Here is a 15,853-nt window from a genome sequence, read left to right as displayed (position 1 = left end):
TCAGTTTTTCCACTTACAAAGTCTGCACATGTAAATAGCAAATGCGCCATAGAGTGACGCAACTGACTCTTAAAGGGAATGGGAGATGAGACTCTGATTGCTTTATTCTCAAAACACACCTATAACTCATTAAGAGAATAAGCACAACCCTGTTAGACCATGTGCTGCGGTGCAGAGCTTATTTTCCCGTCTTTAAAATAGCAAAAGTGAAAAAAATATAGTTGCCATACTATATATATTAACTAATACAACATGATTTTTTTTACATTTTAAAATGAATTTATTACAATAAAACCAATCTCAATCTCTTTTATAACAGAACAGAGTTAGACTAGTTTTTGCCTCGATTTGCTCACCGATGTCTTCTGCATAGTCCTCTCTCCTTCGAGTGACATTATTTACATTTTAAAAAATCAGATTAATTTACAACATTTAATTGAAACATTTCATTTCAAAGAATAAACTGTTACGTCAAATTTCAAATGACGATCCATCCTTCTCATTCTCTTCTCAGATGGGATGGTCGGCCAAATCAAAGGTTACAATGGGCCAACTTTGGCCCGTGGGCACTACTTTGGGCATCCCTGGTCTAAACTGTCTCTGGGTCATTGCGTGTAAAGTATCTTCTTAGACACTTTTGACGCCTCCAAACTGTTTGCTGCATGTTAGGTAGGTAGTACAGTATGAGGCGATTTACTTTCTATGTGCGATTTGATTGGACAGGAATCACAGAACTGATTTTTCTAATTCCCATAGACAGGAAATAATAAAGTAGTGACTGCAGTAAAGTAGTGACTTTACTGAAAGAAAGTAGTGGAGTAAAAGTACCAATACTGCACTAAAAATGTACTCAAGGAAAAGTAAAAGTACATATTTTTAAAACTACTAAGTAAAGTACAATTTCTGAGAAAACCTACTTAATTACGGTAATTTGAGTATTTGTAGTTTGTTGCTTTACACCATTGAATATTACAAATGCTATATAACATTTAGATCAGAAAGATGGAGGTGCACATTGAGACGCAGGGATATCGATGGTTCACACGAGTCGTTCATAACGAAGATTCATTCACAAACTAATCACTCCCTCTGTTAGAATTAGAAGTGAAAGCGGGAGAGGGTGTGTCTACATGGATTAGATCAAATTTAACAGGGAGGGTGGATTATACATGTCTATGAACACAAACACACTCTTTTCCGGCAATATATGGCATATATGGATCTGTATAGCCAGTCCTCCACTGCATCTTGCTCCCACATTAATATCAAAGGACTGCTACCCTGTACCAATATGGCGGCTCTGTTGATGCATTCCTTCCAATAGACAACAATAGTGTAACCATTGTGAACATCTATGGTCCAAAGTGACTTACAATTGAGGAGGCATTCAGTGATTCGACAAGAAGAGGCAATACACACAAGAAATGCTAATTATACAAAGGAATTGCTAGTGGTCAGAGAATTAAGTGCTACAGTAACGAGAGAAGAGTGTTTCTACAGTTGGTTTTTGAAGCCCACTCACCTGTGGGAAGCAACCTTCATAAATAAAGTGGGTTTTTTAGAGTGATTGTAAGAAAGTAGTGCAAATGTGCAAAAACTGGTGCAAGTGTCAGTTAAAGTGTCAGAGATGAAAGACTGTGTTTTCAACAGGTGGTTTGTCAAGCCCCCTCACCTGTGTGAGGGAAACTCAGAATTTCATGATGTCATACACACTGAACATACAAAAATGGTCGGTTTATGTAAGAAATTGAACATTTTTACAGTTATATTAGCTATTAATCTACAGCCTGGGCAAACTGGTTAATTTGATTCAGTATGCACACTCAGTAAATTAACTGTAAACGTGCATTTTTGGACGAACTGTCCATTTAATGACATTTCAAATTAAATATATTAATATTACATACTGTATGTGTGTATTATTTTCCGCTTGGACACTAGCAAAGAAAACATGTTTACATCCAGTCTAAAGTGACAGTGGACAGAAAGGGATGCGTCTCAATAAGACATGCCACAGCTGGCCTGAGATACGCTGTAACACTTTGTCCCCAAAAACACTGACCTTTGATTGGGCTTGTAAACCGAGCACAACATATTTGTCCTTCAATTTAATGTAATAAAGTTCACAGCTGCTGGAATCAAATCTCAGGCACTGAGAGTCAATAAAGCCAGTAAACAAAACATGCTTTTGCTAATGTTGATGGCTGCAGGTTCCCTCATAGGAAAATCTCTAATGAGAACTGTTTGACTATTCTTTCAACCCAAATATATAAACAGAGGCAACATTAGAGACGTTTGCTTGAATCCACAATGGAAAAAGTGCCAGTGATCTATTCATACTTCTTATGCAATCAAAGGCAATTTTATTTTATTTTATGTTTAACATATCAAAATATATCATATTAGATATTTTTTGCTGGATAAAGTATCATTTCTTTTTGTTTACCTGGAATAAAAGCAGGTGTTCACTTTTGTTTTGCAATTTTTAAGTCAAATTAGTAGCCCCCTTAATATTTTAACTATGCTGATTTGGTTAATTAGACCAGATAGGTTAAGTCTTTAAATTGCAGAGCAAATAACTTTTCACAGTATTTCCTATAATATTTTTTCTTATTTGGAAAGTCCTATTTGTTTTATTTCAGCTAGAATAAAAGCAGTTTTTCGGCATTTAGACATTTAAGGTCAATATTATTAGCCCCCTTAAGCAATGTATTGTTTTTGATTGTCAACAGAACAAACCATCGTTATACAGTACAATGCTAATAACCCTTACTTGCCCAATTAACCTAGTTAAGTCTTTTATTGTAACTAAAGGCTGAATACTATCTTGCAAAATAACTGGTAAAATATGATATACTGTCATCACGGAAAGAGAAAAGAATTTAGTTATTGAAAATTAGTTATAAAAATTATTATGTTTTAAAATCCTAAACAGCACTTGAGAAATATTTTTACTTTTATATGTATGTTTCATATGTTTATATGTATACTGTATGTATTGTTTATACAGGCCAGCCTGGTAAAATGGGTTGGTTCTTTATTCTCAAAAAGTGGGCTTTTTTGCAGTAATTTACCTCATTTTATATTTAATTATGAGGTTTAGGTACTCTATTTAGTGACATTTAAAGCACTGTTTTTAGCTGGATTAGCTTGTCAGATGGTCATCAGAACAGCACATTCAACTTTCCTCAGGGCAAAAATTCTGGACCTCTGTCAGTGGGGGGTAGGATCTTTCGAACCACCATTTCATTTGATTAAGTTAACTGTTTGGTTTTACAGTGTGTGTTTATATATATTATATGTATATTATAGTTAGTTACCAAATGTTACCATAACGTAAAAACGTATTTTCTCAAAGAATGATTAGTGTGGTAGAAAATACAATTTCTGTTTTTCCTCACCAAAACTTCACAATCATTACAAAGCTACACTGTAAAAAATATTCAAAAATTAGCTGTTTTTCATATTTTGTGATTAATGTTTTATTTTCCCCCATTTACTTATGCTTTTGAATTCCATTAAAGGACCTTGATCCTTCTTCCAACCACGTTTAACACTGAAAAGGTGTAAAAAGTGTCTTTCATTAACATTTTTAATAGTTTAAAGTGATATATAGCGGTTCATTCCGCTATGGCGACCCCAGATTAATAAAGGGACTAAGCCGAAAAAAAAATTAATGATTGAATAAAGTGATTTATGTGGTACGGTGGCTCAATGGTTAGCACAGTCACCTCACAGAAGGAAGGTTGCTGGTTCGAGTCCTGAGTGGGTCAGTTGGCATTTCTGTGTGGAGTTTGCATGTTTTCCCCCGTTTTGGTGAGGGTTTCCCCCACAGTCCAAAGACATGCACTATAGGTGAATTGGAAAAATTTAATTGGTCGTAGTGCAGTGGACCTCAACCACTGGGCCAGGGACCAGTACCGGACTAATTGGTACCGGGCCACAGAAGAAATCATTAATTATTTTTGTTCAATTTATTATCTGAGTCTGATCGTGCTTTTATTTTGAAAAATCTTTTATTTTGGAAAAATGACCGTATTCTCTCGCTTACATCTCAGTCACTTGAGCACTGAAAATTAACCCACAAGCAGCAAAATGAGTAAGAAACAGACGTCTATGGAAAGTTTCTTTGCTAAGTGGAAAAGGCCCAGTGAAGGACCTGCACACAGCCAAGGAATGGATTTGTCAAGGAACCCATTTGTCAACAAATCAGGTGAATCCACCATGTCTGTGCAAAAAGATCAACTGCTGGAGATTGCAAATGACTCTTTTCTAGACTAGAGTTTGCGCAAGTATGTTGGGTGCGTGGCTTGCGAGTCACGTGGCAAGAACTGACTAATCAGCTTCAGCTTTTATGAAATCTACACATTTTAGTAGACTCATTATTTCAGACAAACACAGAACACCCAAACAGTGCAGTGCTTTAATTCAATTCAATTCACCTTTATTTGTATAGCGCTTTTACAATGTAGATTGTTTCAAAGCAGCTTCACATAAAAGGTCACAGTAAATAGGAACAGTGTAGTTCAGTTTTTAGTGTTTAAGTTCAGTTCAGTTTAGCTTAGTTCAGTGTGGTTTAAAAATCACTACTGAGAGTCCAAACACTGAAGAGCAAATCCAACGATGCGCAGCTCTACAGATCCCAAACCATGCAAGATTGTGGCAACAGCGGAGAGGGAAAAAAAACTTCACTAATTGGCGAAGTGAAGAAAAAAAACCTTAAGAGAAACCAGACTCAGTTGGGCACCACCATTTTAATTTCTCCGCTGGCCAAACGTCTTGTGCAGAGCTGCAGTCTCAGCGGCGAAGGCTGGAAGCTGGCCTCAGCGAAGACTTGTCTGTCCCTGGAGCATCACAGGAATCAGTCTCATGTTCTCCACTCTTCCATGACCATCACAGTAGCTGCTCAGGATACGGCCTGGTCCAGGATATGGAAACCTTGGGATCATCTCGTCGTTGGTCTTGGATCGAATCAGCGGCTTAGTCTGAGGGTCTCGGGAAGAGTATCCCCAGGTGGAAATGGAGAATAAAGAGAATAATTAGCGTAGCTGCTGTTCATAGTGTATATAAACAAGATGCAGAAACCTGTGTGGAAACCCGCTAAGTGGTGCACTAAGTGTATGCTTTACTAAACAGATAGATCTTTAATCTAATTTTGAATTGGGAGAGTGTGTCTGAGCCTCAGACGTTATCAGGAAGGCTATCCCAGAGTTTAGGAGCCATAAATGAGAAGGCTCGACCTCCTTTACTCGACTTTGCTATTCTAGGTACTACCAGAAGCCCTGAGTTTTGAGACCTTAAAGAGCGAGTTGGATTGTAGCGAGACAGAAGATTGGTTAGATAAACAGGAGCTAGATTATTTAAAGCTTTATATGTAAGAAGCAATATTTTAAATTCAATACGAAACTTAACTGGCAGCCAGTGTAAGGAGGATAAAATTGGGGTGATGTGATCAAATTTTCTAGACCTGGTAAGAACTCTGGCAGCTGCATTTTGTACTAATTAAAGTTTGTTAATAGAGGATGCTGGGCAACCAGCGAACAGAGCATTACAGTAGTCCAGCTTAGAAGTCATAAAAGCATGGACTAGCTTTTCTGCATCTGAGATGGATAGCATACTTTGTAACTTAGTGATATTTCTCAGATGAAAGAAAGCAGTTTTTGTGACACAGGATATATGGTTTTCAAAAGTTAAATTGCTGTCTAATATGACACCCAGATCTTTTATAGTAGAGGAGCTAATGCTAACTTTGTATCCCTTCAATTGTAGGTCGAGTTGTGAGATCTGCTGTGAATAGGATTTAGGCCCAATAAGTAATAATTCTGTTTTGTCTGAGTTTAAGAGAAGATAATTGTTGGTCATCCAGTCTTTAACATCTTTAATACACTCAGTTAGCTTGGACAGATTAGACGTCTCATCAGGTTTAGTTGAAATATATAATTGAGTATCATCTGCATAGCAGTGAAAGCTGATCCCATGTCTTCTAATAATGTCTCCCAGGGGTAGCATGTATTTTGTAAACAGCAAAGGGCCTAAAACTGATCCTTGAGGCACCCCATACTTTCTCTCCATTAATATTCACAAACTGGTAATGGTCAGCTAAGTATGACCTAAACCATTGTAAAGCCTGTTCCTGGACACCTGTAGACTTTAAGCGATTAATGAGGATACCGTGGTCAATGGTGTCAAATGCCGCACTAAGATCGAGTAGAACTAATAGCGAGATGCACCCTTGGTCAGCAGCTAAGAGTAAATCATTGGTTATTTTCACTAATGCAGTTTCTGTACTGTGATGAGCCCTGAAACCTGACTGAAACGGTTCAAAAACATTGTTCAACTGCAGAAAGGAGCATAATTGGGCAGAAACAACTTTTTCTAGCATTTTAGACATAAATGGAAGATTTAAAATGGGCCTATAATTAGCTAAGTTGCTGGGGTCCAGTTGTGGTTTCTTAATAATAGGCTTAATAACAGCTAGCTTGTAAGGGTTTGGGGCATGGCCTAAAGATAAAGAAGAGTTGATAACGTTAAGAAGAGGTTCTCCTATATCAGGTAGCAATTCTTTCAGCAATTTTGTTGGAATTGGGTCCAACATACACGTAGCTGGTTTGGTACTATGTATAATTTTATCTAGCTCTTCCTGTTCTATTGATTCAGTGGCGTGTTTACTGAATCTGAAGTATAAGACGGTGCAGAAAGTTTAATGTCTCCTATTTTCTGTCTAAAGCCTTCTATTTTATCACTGAAAAAAATCCATCACTACTAATTTGCGATGGAACATTTTGTTCCAAAGATGACCGATTATTTGTTAATTTAGCAATGGTGTTAAATAAGAATCTAGGATTGTTATGATTATTTTCTATAAGTTTGCGGAGGTGCTCAGCCCTGGCAGATTTTAAAGCCCTCCTATAGCTGGACATACTGTCTTTGTACGCAATTCTAAAGACTTCTAAATTAGTTTTTTTCCATTTACGTTCCAGGGCACAGGTTGCTGTTTTGAGAGCGTGTTTATGACTATTATACCATAGTGTAGTTTTATTCTCTCTAGCCTTTTTTAGTTTGATGGGTGCCACAGTATTTAGAGTGCTAGTAAAGATGGCATCCATACTGCTGGTTACTACATCGAGGTTATTTGCGTTTGCGGATGCATTTCAAAATAGAGAAAGATCAGGTAGGTTATTTATAAATTCATTATTGGTGGATGGAACAATAGTTCTGGTAGGGCGATATATCGGAGCGGATCTGCTAATTTCAGGTAAACATAGCTTATATAGTAAGAGGTAGTGGTCTGTAATATCATCACTTTGTGGTATAATGTCTACATTAATGACCTCAGTTCCATAAGACAGAATTAGATCTAGTGTATGCTTTAAGCGATGGGTTGAACCTATAACGTTTTGCTTTATCCCTAGTGAATGTAGTAAATCCATAAACGCGAGCCCTAATGTGTCATTAGCATCATCTATGTGGATGTTAAAGTCTCCTACAATTAGTATTTTATCAGTTTTAACTAGTAAGTCAGAGATTAAATCAGAAAAATCTTTTAGAAAATTGACATAGGGTCCTGGGGGTCTATATATGGTGATTAAAGTGAGAGATAACATAGGTTTTGGCATAGTGTCTGGCATAACATTAAGCGCTAATAGTTCAAAGGAGTTGAATATAAGTCCGTTTCTCTACTTAACATTAAGAATAAAACTTGTATCAGAGTTGTAGCAATGTTTTGTCAGCCTGTCATCCTCAGAGAAAATGGTTGATAGTTGCCTAGCAGTGTTGCCAGATGTGTCTGACTGATTTCAGCCCAAACACACAAATAACCACCCTTACAGTTAAAGGCTATCATTGGGCGCGGCCTTTCAAAACCAACTAAATTTTGTCAACCCACCTATGTGAATTTTTACCCTCACAATCAAATTCAAAATCGCCCAACTGGGCAGGAAGCCACCCAATCTGGCAACACTGATGCCTAACAACCTACGAAGCAATTCACGTATAGCACATGTCTTTGGACTGTGGGGGAAACTGGAGCATCTGGAGTGGACCCCCGCAATGGAGGAAACACATCTCCTTACAGCGGGACTCATATTTGATTGACACTCAACTCACAAGAGCAAAAGATCAGACAAGGTTGCAGATTTGACTTTGATTTGAACAAAAGAATCACAATTATCTTTTCATCAGAACAAATTTCTCTTTTCATTGTCAATTACCACGATTTCTCCCACATATTCTCCATCTCTATTTCCTGTTTTGACGCCAGCGCTTTAAAGACCCTCTGCTTGAATGCCAGCCGGGTTCACACAGTCTGAGTCAGTGACATCGACAGGGGTTTAAAGTGCGTGGGTGGGCTTCCTCTTGTCTACACACACATCTCCGCTGAGATCCCCTTCATTTCCTCTGTGCAACAAAAGACCCTGTTTGCACACACGTGTGGTTAAGATATGTTTCCATGTAAAATGTTAGCCTGTAGTTATTAACAAAGTTACTGTCTATAAGAGAATTTACTGTACATTGTCAAAAATATTCACCCCCTGGGAATTTTTTTGTCTTTTCTAAATATTTCCCAAATGATGTTTAACAGAGCAAGGAATTTTCACAGTATTTCCCATAATATTTTTTCTTCTAGAGAAAGTCTTATTTGTGTTCTTTCGGCTCGAATAAAAGTTTTTAATTTTTTAAAAGCCATTTTAAGGTCAACATTATTAGCCCCTTTAAGCTATTTTTTTTTTTTTTTTTGCAGAACAAACCATCATTATACAATGACTTGCCTAATTACCCTAACTAACCTAGTTAAGCCTTTAAATGTCACTTTAAGTGGAATACTAGTGTCTTGAAAAATATCTAGTCAAATATTGTGTACTGTTATCATGAAAAGAAATCAATTATTAAAACTATGTCGTTTAGAAATATGGCTGCATTCTGTTGACCACTATTATCACTTGTATGTCACAGTTGGATAAAAATGTTTGCTAAATGACACGGTAAATGTCAATATATGCATTAATATAAATTAAATATTTGTACAGTGAGTACAAAATTTGGTATATAAGCACATTTATTCAGAAACTAATTGAGTATTAATCATTAATAGAAAAGAAATTGCAAGTAGGAAAGAGAAATACTGTTCAGTACAATGTTGCACGAAGGTAAACCTGCCCAACATGGGTTATCTTGCGCAAAAAATAAAAATTCTATCCATATTTACGTGCCCTCACGTTGAAAACAACTGCAAATATCTATTTACAGTAAAAAAAAATTTTAAAAACTGGTGGATGTGGTTGGCAGAATTTTACACATTTCTACTGTAATTATACAGTAAACTTCTGTATTTCATTTATTTTTGTACAATGTGATATTACATCTTTGAAATACACACAAAAAAATAAAAAATAAATAGTAGGAAGTAAGGAGAAAGTCTCAAACAGCTTTTTCACATGGAAAAAAAACCCTGTAATTTGTAACAGTTTTATTCAAACAACATTCAAAAACAGTTAAACTCGGTCAGGTGTTAAAGTTTTAATCTGCATTAAGTGTTAATGTACATAATATTAAGGAGGAAAAAACAGTAATAGCAACATAAAAAACATGTAGTGTCATAAAAGTCAAATTATGGTTATTAATCATATAATAAGAACTTAATGTTAGGTAAGTAGGTAACACAATTGTGTTTAAAAAATAGGGCAGCTTGAAAATTCTTAGTTTCACTGGATTTAAAATGATGTGTTTGAGTAAGACAGCATTTTTTCTTTTCTTTTGTTTAGTTTAAAATCTCATTGTATGTATTCTTAAAACTACTGATGACTTTTTTTTTTTTTAACAAATTTCAATTTGAAATGTTGCCATTTAGCATACAATACCAACAAAGTTTCATCAGATTATGTTCAATTTCAGAAATAAAAGTTCAAAACCGATTGATGGAAACGCCAAGATGCGCATACATTTTGAAAACGTTCATAAAAACATATGCACATATTTGAGTAGGATAAACTTTTTATTCCATAAGAAAAGATTCACATAAACTACAATGGAAACCGAACAAATTCCAGTATGGGGATTAAAAAAGGTCATGTGACTTTAATATAAGAGATCATGTGACAGTATTAATATGTGTGAATGAACAAACCAGCAGGCTGAGCACATTGTAAAACATCTGAGATGTTATTTTGGTCATTCTAAAATGCCATAAAAATTTCAGTATTAGTGTTATTATATTATTAATTACCCTCAGAATTGTCAAGAGTGCCTGTGCTCCACGTCTCATGCCTTCAAACGCCACCGCATGTTCATTTCGTGTTGGCACCATCTTCTGAGGCGCAAGTCATTTAATAAATAAGGGGAAAAAATCTATCACAGCATATTCCGTTTTTATTTTTGATACTCAGAAAGAGATGATTTTGTTCTCTTTGTCTACTTGGATGGAAACGCTGCTTTATTCACATGTCTTATATGTGATATTCCAGTTATAAGCATACATTTAATTTGCATCTTTAGATGGAAACAGAGCTAATGATATACAGTAATTGTATATTTAAAATTTGGAAGAAAGTCATTAGAAATTTATAGAACCTAAATAGATTATTCAAATAAGTTTCTATTAGCTAATGTTAGTTCATGTGTTTACGAACATGAGCAAACACTGAAAAATACAATTATTGCAGTATTTATGCTTGTTTGTCAACATTATTTAATGAAAATAAAGTTTAGTGAGGTAGAAGTTGGGTTTAGGTTTGGGTAATTGGGCAAGGCAAGTTTATACATATATATATAGCACATTTCATACTGTGGCAATTCAAGTGCTTAACATAAACAGGAATAAAAGGGACAAGTAATAAAAAAATAAGATGAAAACCACGTAAAGACAGTTTTTCCATATTCCAAAACACCGGTGTATCATATTTTCTCATTTTACTCTGGGACTTACTTAATTACTAATGAGCAGTTAATATCCTTATATTATACAGGTAATAAGCCAGTAGTTAATACCATGAGTTGGGACCTAAACTAAAGTGTTAGCATTTTTTGTACAATGTATTAATACATCTTTAAAATACGCAAACAAAAGCACAATCAATAGCATGAGGTGAAGATATTTCAAATTGAAATGTTGTCATTTAGAGCCATTTAACCATAAAATACCAACACAGTTTCATCAGATCAGACAGTTTATGTTCATTTTCAGAAATAAACGTTCTCCATTGTAATATGTTGGTTTTAAATTGGGAAGAAAGTCAACAGAAACTAAATAGATTATTCAAATAAGTTTCCATTAATTAATGTTAGTTCATGTACTGTATTTACGAACATGAGCAAAGAATGACAAATACATTTATCACAGTATTTATGCTTGTTTGTGAACATTACTGAAAATAAAGTATTTAATTGCTAGTTAATTTTAAGCTGGAATTTGTATTTCAATAATGCATTAGTAAACGTTAAACTATGATTAATAACTATTGCACAAGTGCTCATTATTAGTTTCTACATTAGTTACACCTTAACTGACATTAACTAATGAAACCTTATTGTAAATCATGACCATATTAATCAATGAAAGTGATTTAAATTTATTTTTACATTCACATTTACTTGATAATTTACATGGAAAAAAATTTTCAGGGGTAAAAAAGGTTGTTATTTTTTTCCAAATTCACAAAAGACAGTTTGTGGATGACATAGAGGAGGATCCCCTAAAGGATGTTTGGGGTGAAGTACTCATTAAAATTTCAACAGATGTCAAAGTTGCCATTTTTATCCATTTTCAATTCTTAATGTTTTACTGATGGTCAATGCTTTAAAATGGAGGCAGTAAAACACATGGGAGGAAAAAGTGATTTTTCACAGCAGTGCTTTCTACTGGAAATGATTCACAGAAGAAACAAGGCTGCTTGAAGGGCAGAAACTCCCCCTCCCTTCCAGCTAGCGTTCCATTGGCTGACTCAAGTGATGTCATGGAGAGTCAAACTGTATAAATAGCCCAGCACTGCTGACATTTAGTCAGAATCAAAAATCTCAGTCAACATTTAGACATCCGCTTGTGGAGCGTAGCGGGAAATCTTTGGACCTGATAACATGTGTCGAGCACTAGAACATCTGCCCATCACCTGTCTGGAAAGGTATGTTTTCATATATATTTTTAAAAATTATAAAATAATATACTGATGGAAAATTTTGAAATAGACGAAATTGTGTTTGTTTATTTATTTATTACACAAGAAGTTCATCCAAAACTGAAAATTCTGTCATCGTTACTAACTCTTTACTTGTTCCAAAGCTGTCTTTCTTTTTTCTGTTAAACACAAAAGAAGATATTTTGAAAAATGTTGGAAAACCTGTAACCACTGACTCCAATTCTGTTGAGAAGTCTATGGAAGTCAATGGTTACAGGTTTTCAGCTTTCTTCAACCTGTCTTCACTAGTGTTTAACAGAAGAAATAAAGGTTTGGAACCACTAGACGTTGAGTGAATTTTCATTTTGGGGTGAAGCCTAAATTGTTGAGATTGAAAATAAGAGAATGTTTTGAAATAATAAATGATTCTGCTTTTCACAGGGCAAAGGAGTTTAAGGCTCGATTTGGAAATTTGCTGAAGCAAGAGTTGAATATAATGGGCCACTCCAAAAAAACAGACAAACTGTTATTGGAGGACAGACAGTCTTTTCACGAACTGCTGCTTCACAAAGGTGAGTTTTGTGAAAATGGAAAGTGTTTCATTCGCAGGCTGCCGCACCAAAGCTGTTCAAGGTTGTCTAATGTTTCTCTCATGTTTTTTTTTTTAATAGATGGACTGTGCGCTTTCACAACATTCCTGTCATCTGAATACAGTGAAGAAAATATCGCTTTCTATTTGGCCTGCGAGGACTTCAGGAACACAAAGAGCTCTTCGAAACTGTGCGCAAAGGCCAAGAAAATCTATGAGGAGTTTATCTGCTCTGACGCACCAAGAGAGGTAGGAGTTTTTTAGACTTGTACTCAATATAGAAATCTGATCTATGCAAATGACATACAAGTTCATGTTTGGATTTCACAAATACAAAAGTCGGAATTATCAGCCTCCTTTATATTTTTCGCCAATTTCTGTTTAACTGTTTTCAACACATTTCTAAACATAATAGTTTTAATAACTCATTTCTAATAACTGATTTATTTTATCTTTGCCTTGATGACAATAAATAATATTTGACTAGATATTTTTCAAGATACTAGTATTCAGCTTAAAGTGACATTTAAAGGCTTAATTAGGTTAATTAGGTTAAAGTTAGGGTCATTTGGCAAGTCATTGTATGATGAAAAATAATGCTTAAGGGGCTAATAATATTGACCTTAAAATGATTTTTTTTAATTAAAAGCTAGCCAAAATAAAACAATTAAGACTTTCTACAGAAGAAAAAAATATTATAGGAATTACTGTGAAAAATTCCTTTCTATGTTAAACATCATTTGGGAAGTATTAAAAAAAATTCAAAATTAAAAATAAATCATTGACAGGAATACTGTAAAGATTCTACATGCAGTATATGTATATAATCTCCAATATATTTGAACATATATGTACATATTTATAATTACAATAGCTGAAAATGAATTAAATGTCCTTTTTTGCTATTTTTTTTAAATATATGTTGCATATATCACATATATTTAATATATATGAAATCCTAATATGAACTTGTATACCATATACAGTTGAATGTCACTTTAAGCTTTATAGAAGTGTCTTGAAAAATATGTAGTAAAATTTTATGTACTGCCATCAAGACAAAGATAAAATAGCTCAGTTATTAGAAATGAGTTATTACAACTATTATGTTTAGATATGTGTTGGAAAAAATCATCTCTTCGTTTAACAGAAATTGGGGAAAAAATAAACAGGGGGATAATAATTCTGGCTTCAACTGTATGTCATTTGCACTATATAAGAACATTAATGAATGAAGTCTAATGGCAAATACTTCCTCCGCATATTTTCAGGTTAACCTTGATCATGAAACCAGAACCGTCACCTTGAAGAATATGGAGCAGCCCACATCCTCCTGCTTCAACTTCGCCCAGAGTAAAATTTACACCCTCATGGAGAAAGACTGTTACCCTCGTTTCCTCAAGTCTGCAGTCTACCAGGAACTCATTACACAACACATGAGGTAAACTACCCGTGGCTGATCTAAAGACCGCAGCACGGGAATGCGTCCCAGATAAACACGCCATTTGTGTGACATGATGGGCGGTGAACGATCTGAACCTGGGCTTTCGAGAAGTTCAGCGGTGGACACACGGTGGACTCATAATGCCAGAGTCAGACCTGAATACCTCGGGCATTAGAGGACATTGATTCTCAGATATGAATACAGTATGGAGCACACAAGGACAATCAAGTTCATAGCACTGGATAAATACTGTGGAAGTGGAACTACTTTGCACATTTATGTCTTTTTGTATGTGTGTGTGTGTGTGTGTGTGTGTGTGTGTGTGTTTTGAGTATTTATTGAAATGTTATATTGAAACTAGTATTATTTATATTTGATGAACAAATGTTAGGTTATTTATTGAATTCTGAGTGAACAAAAAACTTGAATAAATTTTTTATACCTGCAGAGATTTGTCTGTATTGATTCATTTTAATTTCATGACTCGTTAATTATTGAATTTTGAAATTTAGAACTTTAAAGCTATACTGCTTTATTTTAATTTGGGTTTTATTTATTTATTCATTCATTTTCTTTTTCGGCTAAGTTCCTTTATTCATCAGGGGTCACCACAGCGGAATGACCTGCCAACTTATCCAGCATATGTTTTAAGCAGCGGATGCCTTTCCAGCTGCAACCCAACACTGGAAAACACCCATACGGTCTTGCATTCAGACTTTACGGCCAGTTTAGCTTATTCAATTCACCTGTACTTCCAACACAATCTCACGGCAATTCGTAACTTTTTGACTTAGTGGCTAATTCGTATGAATTCACACGATCTAATTCGTATGATTTAGTACGATTTGCTCATCCCCCAATGACGGTTGGGTTTAGGGGTGGGGTTAGGTAGTGGTGGGCAAAGCGAGGCTTCATAAAACATTGAAACAGTTGAAGCAAATGTGTCGACGCTTCGAAACTTTTCGAAACCCCACTCTACAGTGACGCCTAGTGGTCATGTTTTATGTATTGCACTGGTTCAGTGCACTCAACAGCTTCAGCATAGAACGGTTGAGCAAATTGTGGTAATAAACCTCACTTTGTGGGATCAAAACCTCAAGTGGTATAGTGGAGTGGTTAGGGTTCCTGACTACCATGCGTTGATTGTTGGTTCGAATCCAGGCAGATACAGTTATTTTGAAATGCTTTAATATCAGTTTGAGATTCTTTGTTCGTGCATCGTTCTGTTTCAACATTGGTCTGACATCCGAATAAACACTTTGTGAATAAATATGGCTTGTTTTGGTCATAAAACATGGTTGTTGATAGATCAGATACAGTTGTGGACAGAAGTTAACAAGAATTATTTATGTTATTTATTAAATTTCCCATTTATTGTATTTTATTAACTTCTACCTAAATCCAACCATCAAAGTACTGTAAAATATTAATTATTGTTTTAGTTACAAAAATTATGTTAAATTGATGGCGTGTCTGCAGCTGTATCCTATCTAGACTACACCATAAACAGTAGCATGATTAAAATACATAAAATCATGATTTTGGAGTATTTGTACAAGTCGGGATTCGAACCCAAAAGTCATATAAAGCCTCAAACAACACGCACATGCACGGTCCACTAGGCCATACGACACAGACACTTTCTTCTGACCCTGTCAGTCAAATGCATATTCTCCAGATCTCGAAACGCTTCTGAACTGATCAATGCTTTAA

The 15,853-nt window shown here is 35.2% G+C and overlaps 1 protein-coding gene across 1 annotated transcript; it reads left to right on the top strand.

The window, feature by feature from the left end:
- The first annotated feature begins 12,002 nt into the window (after positions 1-12,002).
- On the top strand, positions 12,003-14,579 carry rgs5b (regulator of G protein signaling 5b). Its single transcript, XM_056465970.1, has 4 exons — positions 12,003-12,113; positions 12,549-12,679; positions 12,779-12,945; positions 13,968-14,579. Exons 1-4 carry the CDS (start codon positions 12,070-12,072, stop codon positions 14,139-14,141), a joined length of 516 nt encoding a protein of 171 aa, XP_056321945.1. The 5' UTR covers positions 12,003-12,069; the 3' UTR covers positions 14,142-14,579.
- The last annotated feature ends 1,274 nt before the right edge of the window (positions 14,580-15,853 follow it).

The sequence above is a fragment of the Danio aesculapii genome, chromosome 2, assembly GCF_903798145.1.
Source record: "Danio aesculapii chromosome 2, fDanAes4.1, whole genome shotgun sequence".
NCBI classification, from domain to species: domain Eukaryota; kingdom Metazoa; phylum Chordata; class Actinopteri; order Cypriniformes; family Danionidae; genus Danio; species Danio aesculapii.
The sequence above is the reverse complement of the archived record's forward strand: the minus strand, read 5'-3'. Positions and strand labels throughout refer to the sequence as shown.

What these genes read in the sequence shown, in the direction of transcription:
- rgs5b (XM_056465970.1), top strand. Translation starts at nt 12,070, where the DNA reads ATGTGTCGAGCACTAGAACATCTGCCCATCACCTGTCTGGAAAG. An exon ending in CGAACTGCTGCTTCACAAAG is followed by an intron (nt 12,680 to 12,778) that starts GTGAGTTTTGTG and finishes TTTTTTTAATAG; the next exon opens with ATGGACTGTGCGCTTTCACA. An exon ending in GCTCTGACGCACCAAGAGAG is followed by an intron (nt 12,946 to 13,967) that starts GTAGGAGTTTTT and finishes GCATATTTTCAG; the next exon opens with GTTAACCTTGATCATGAAAC.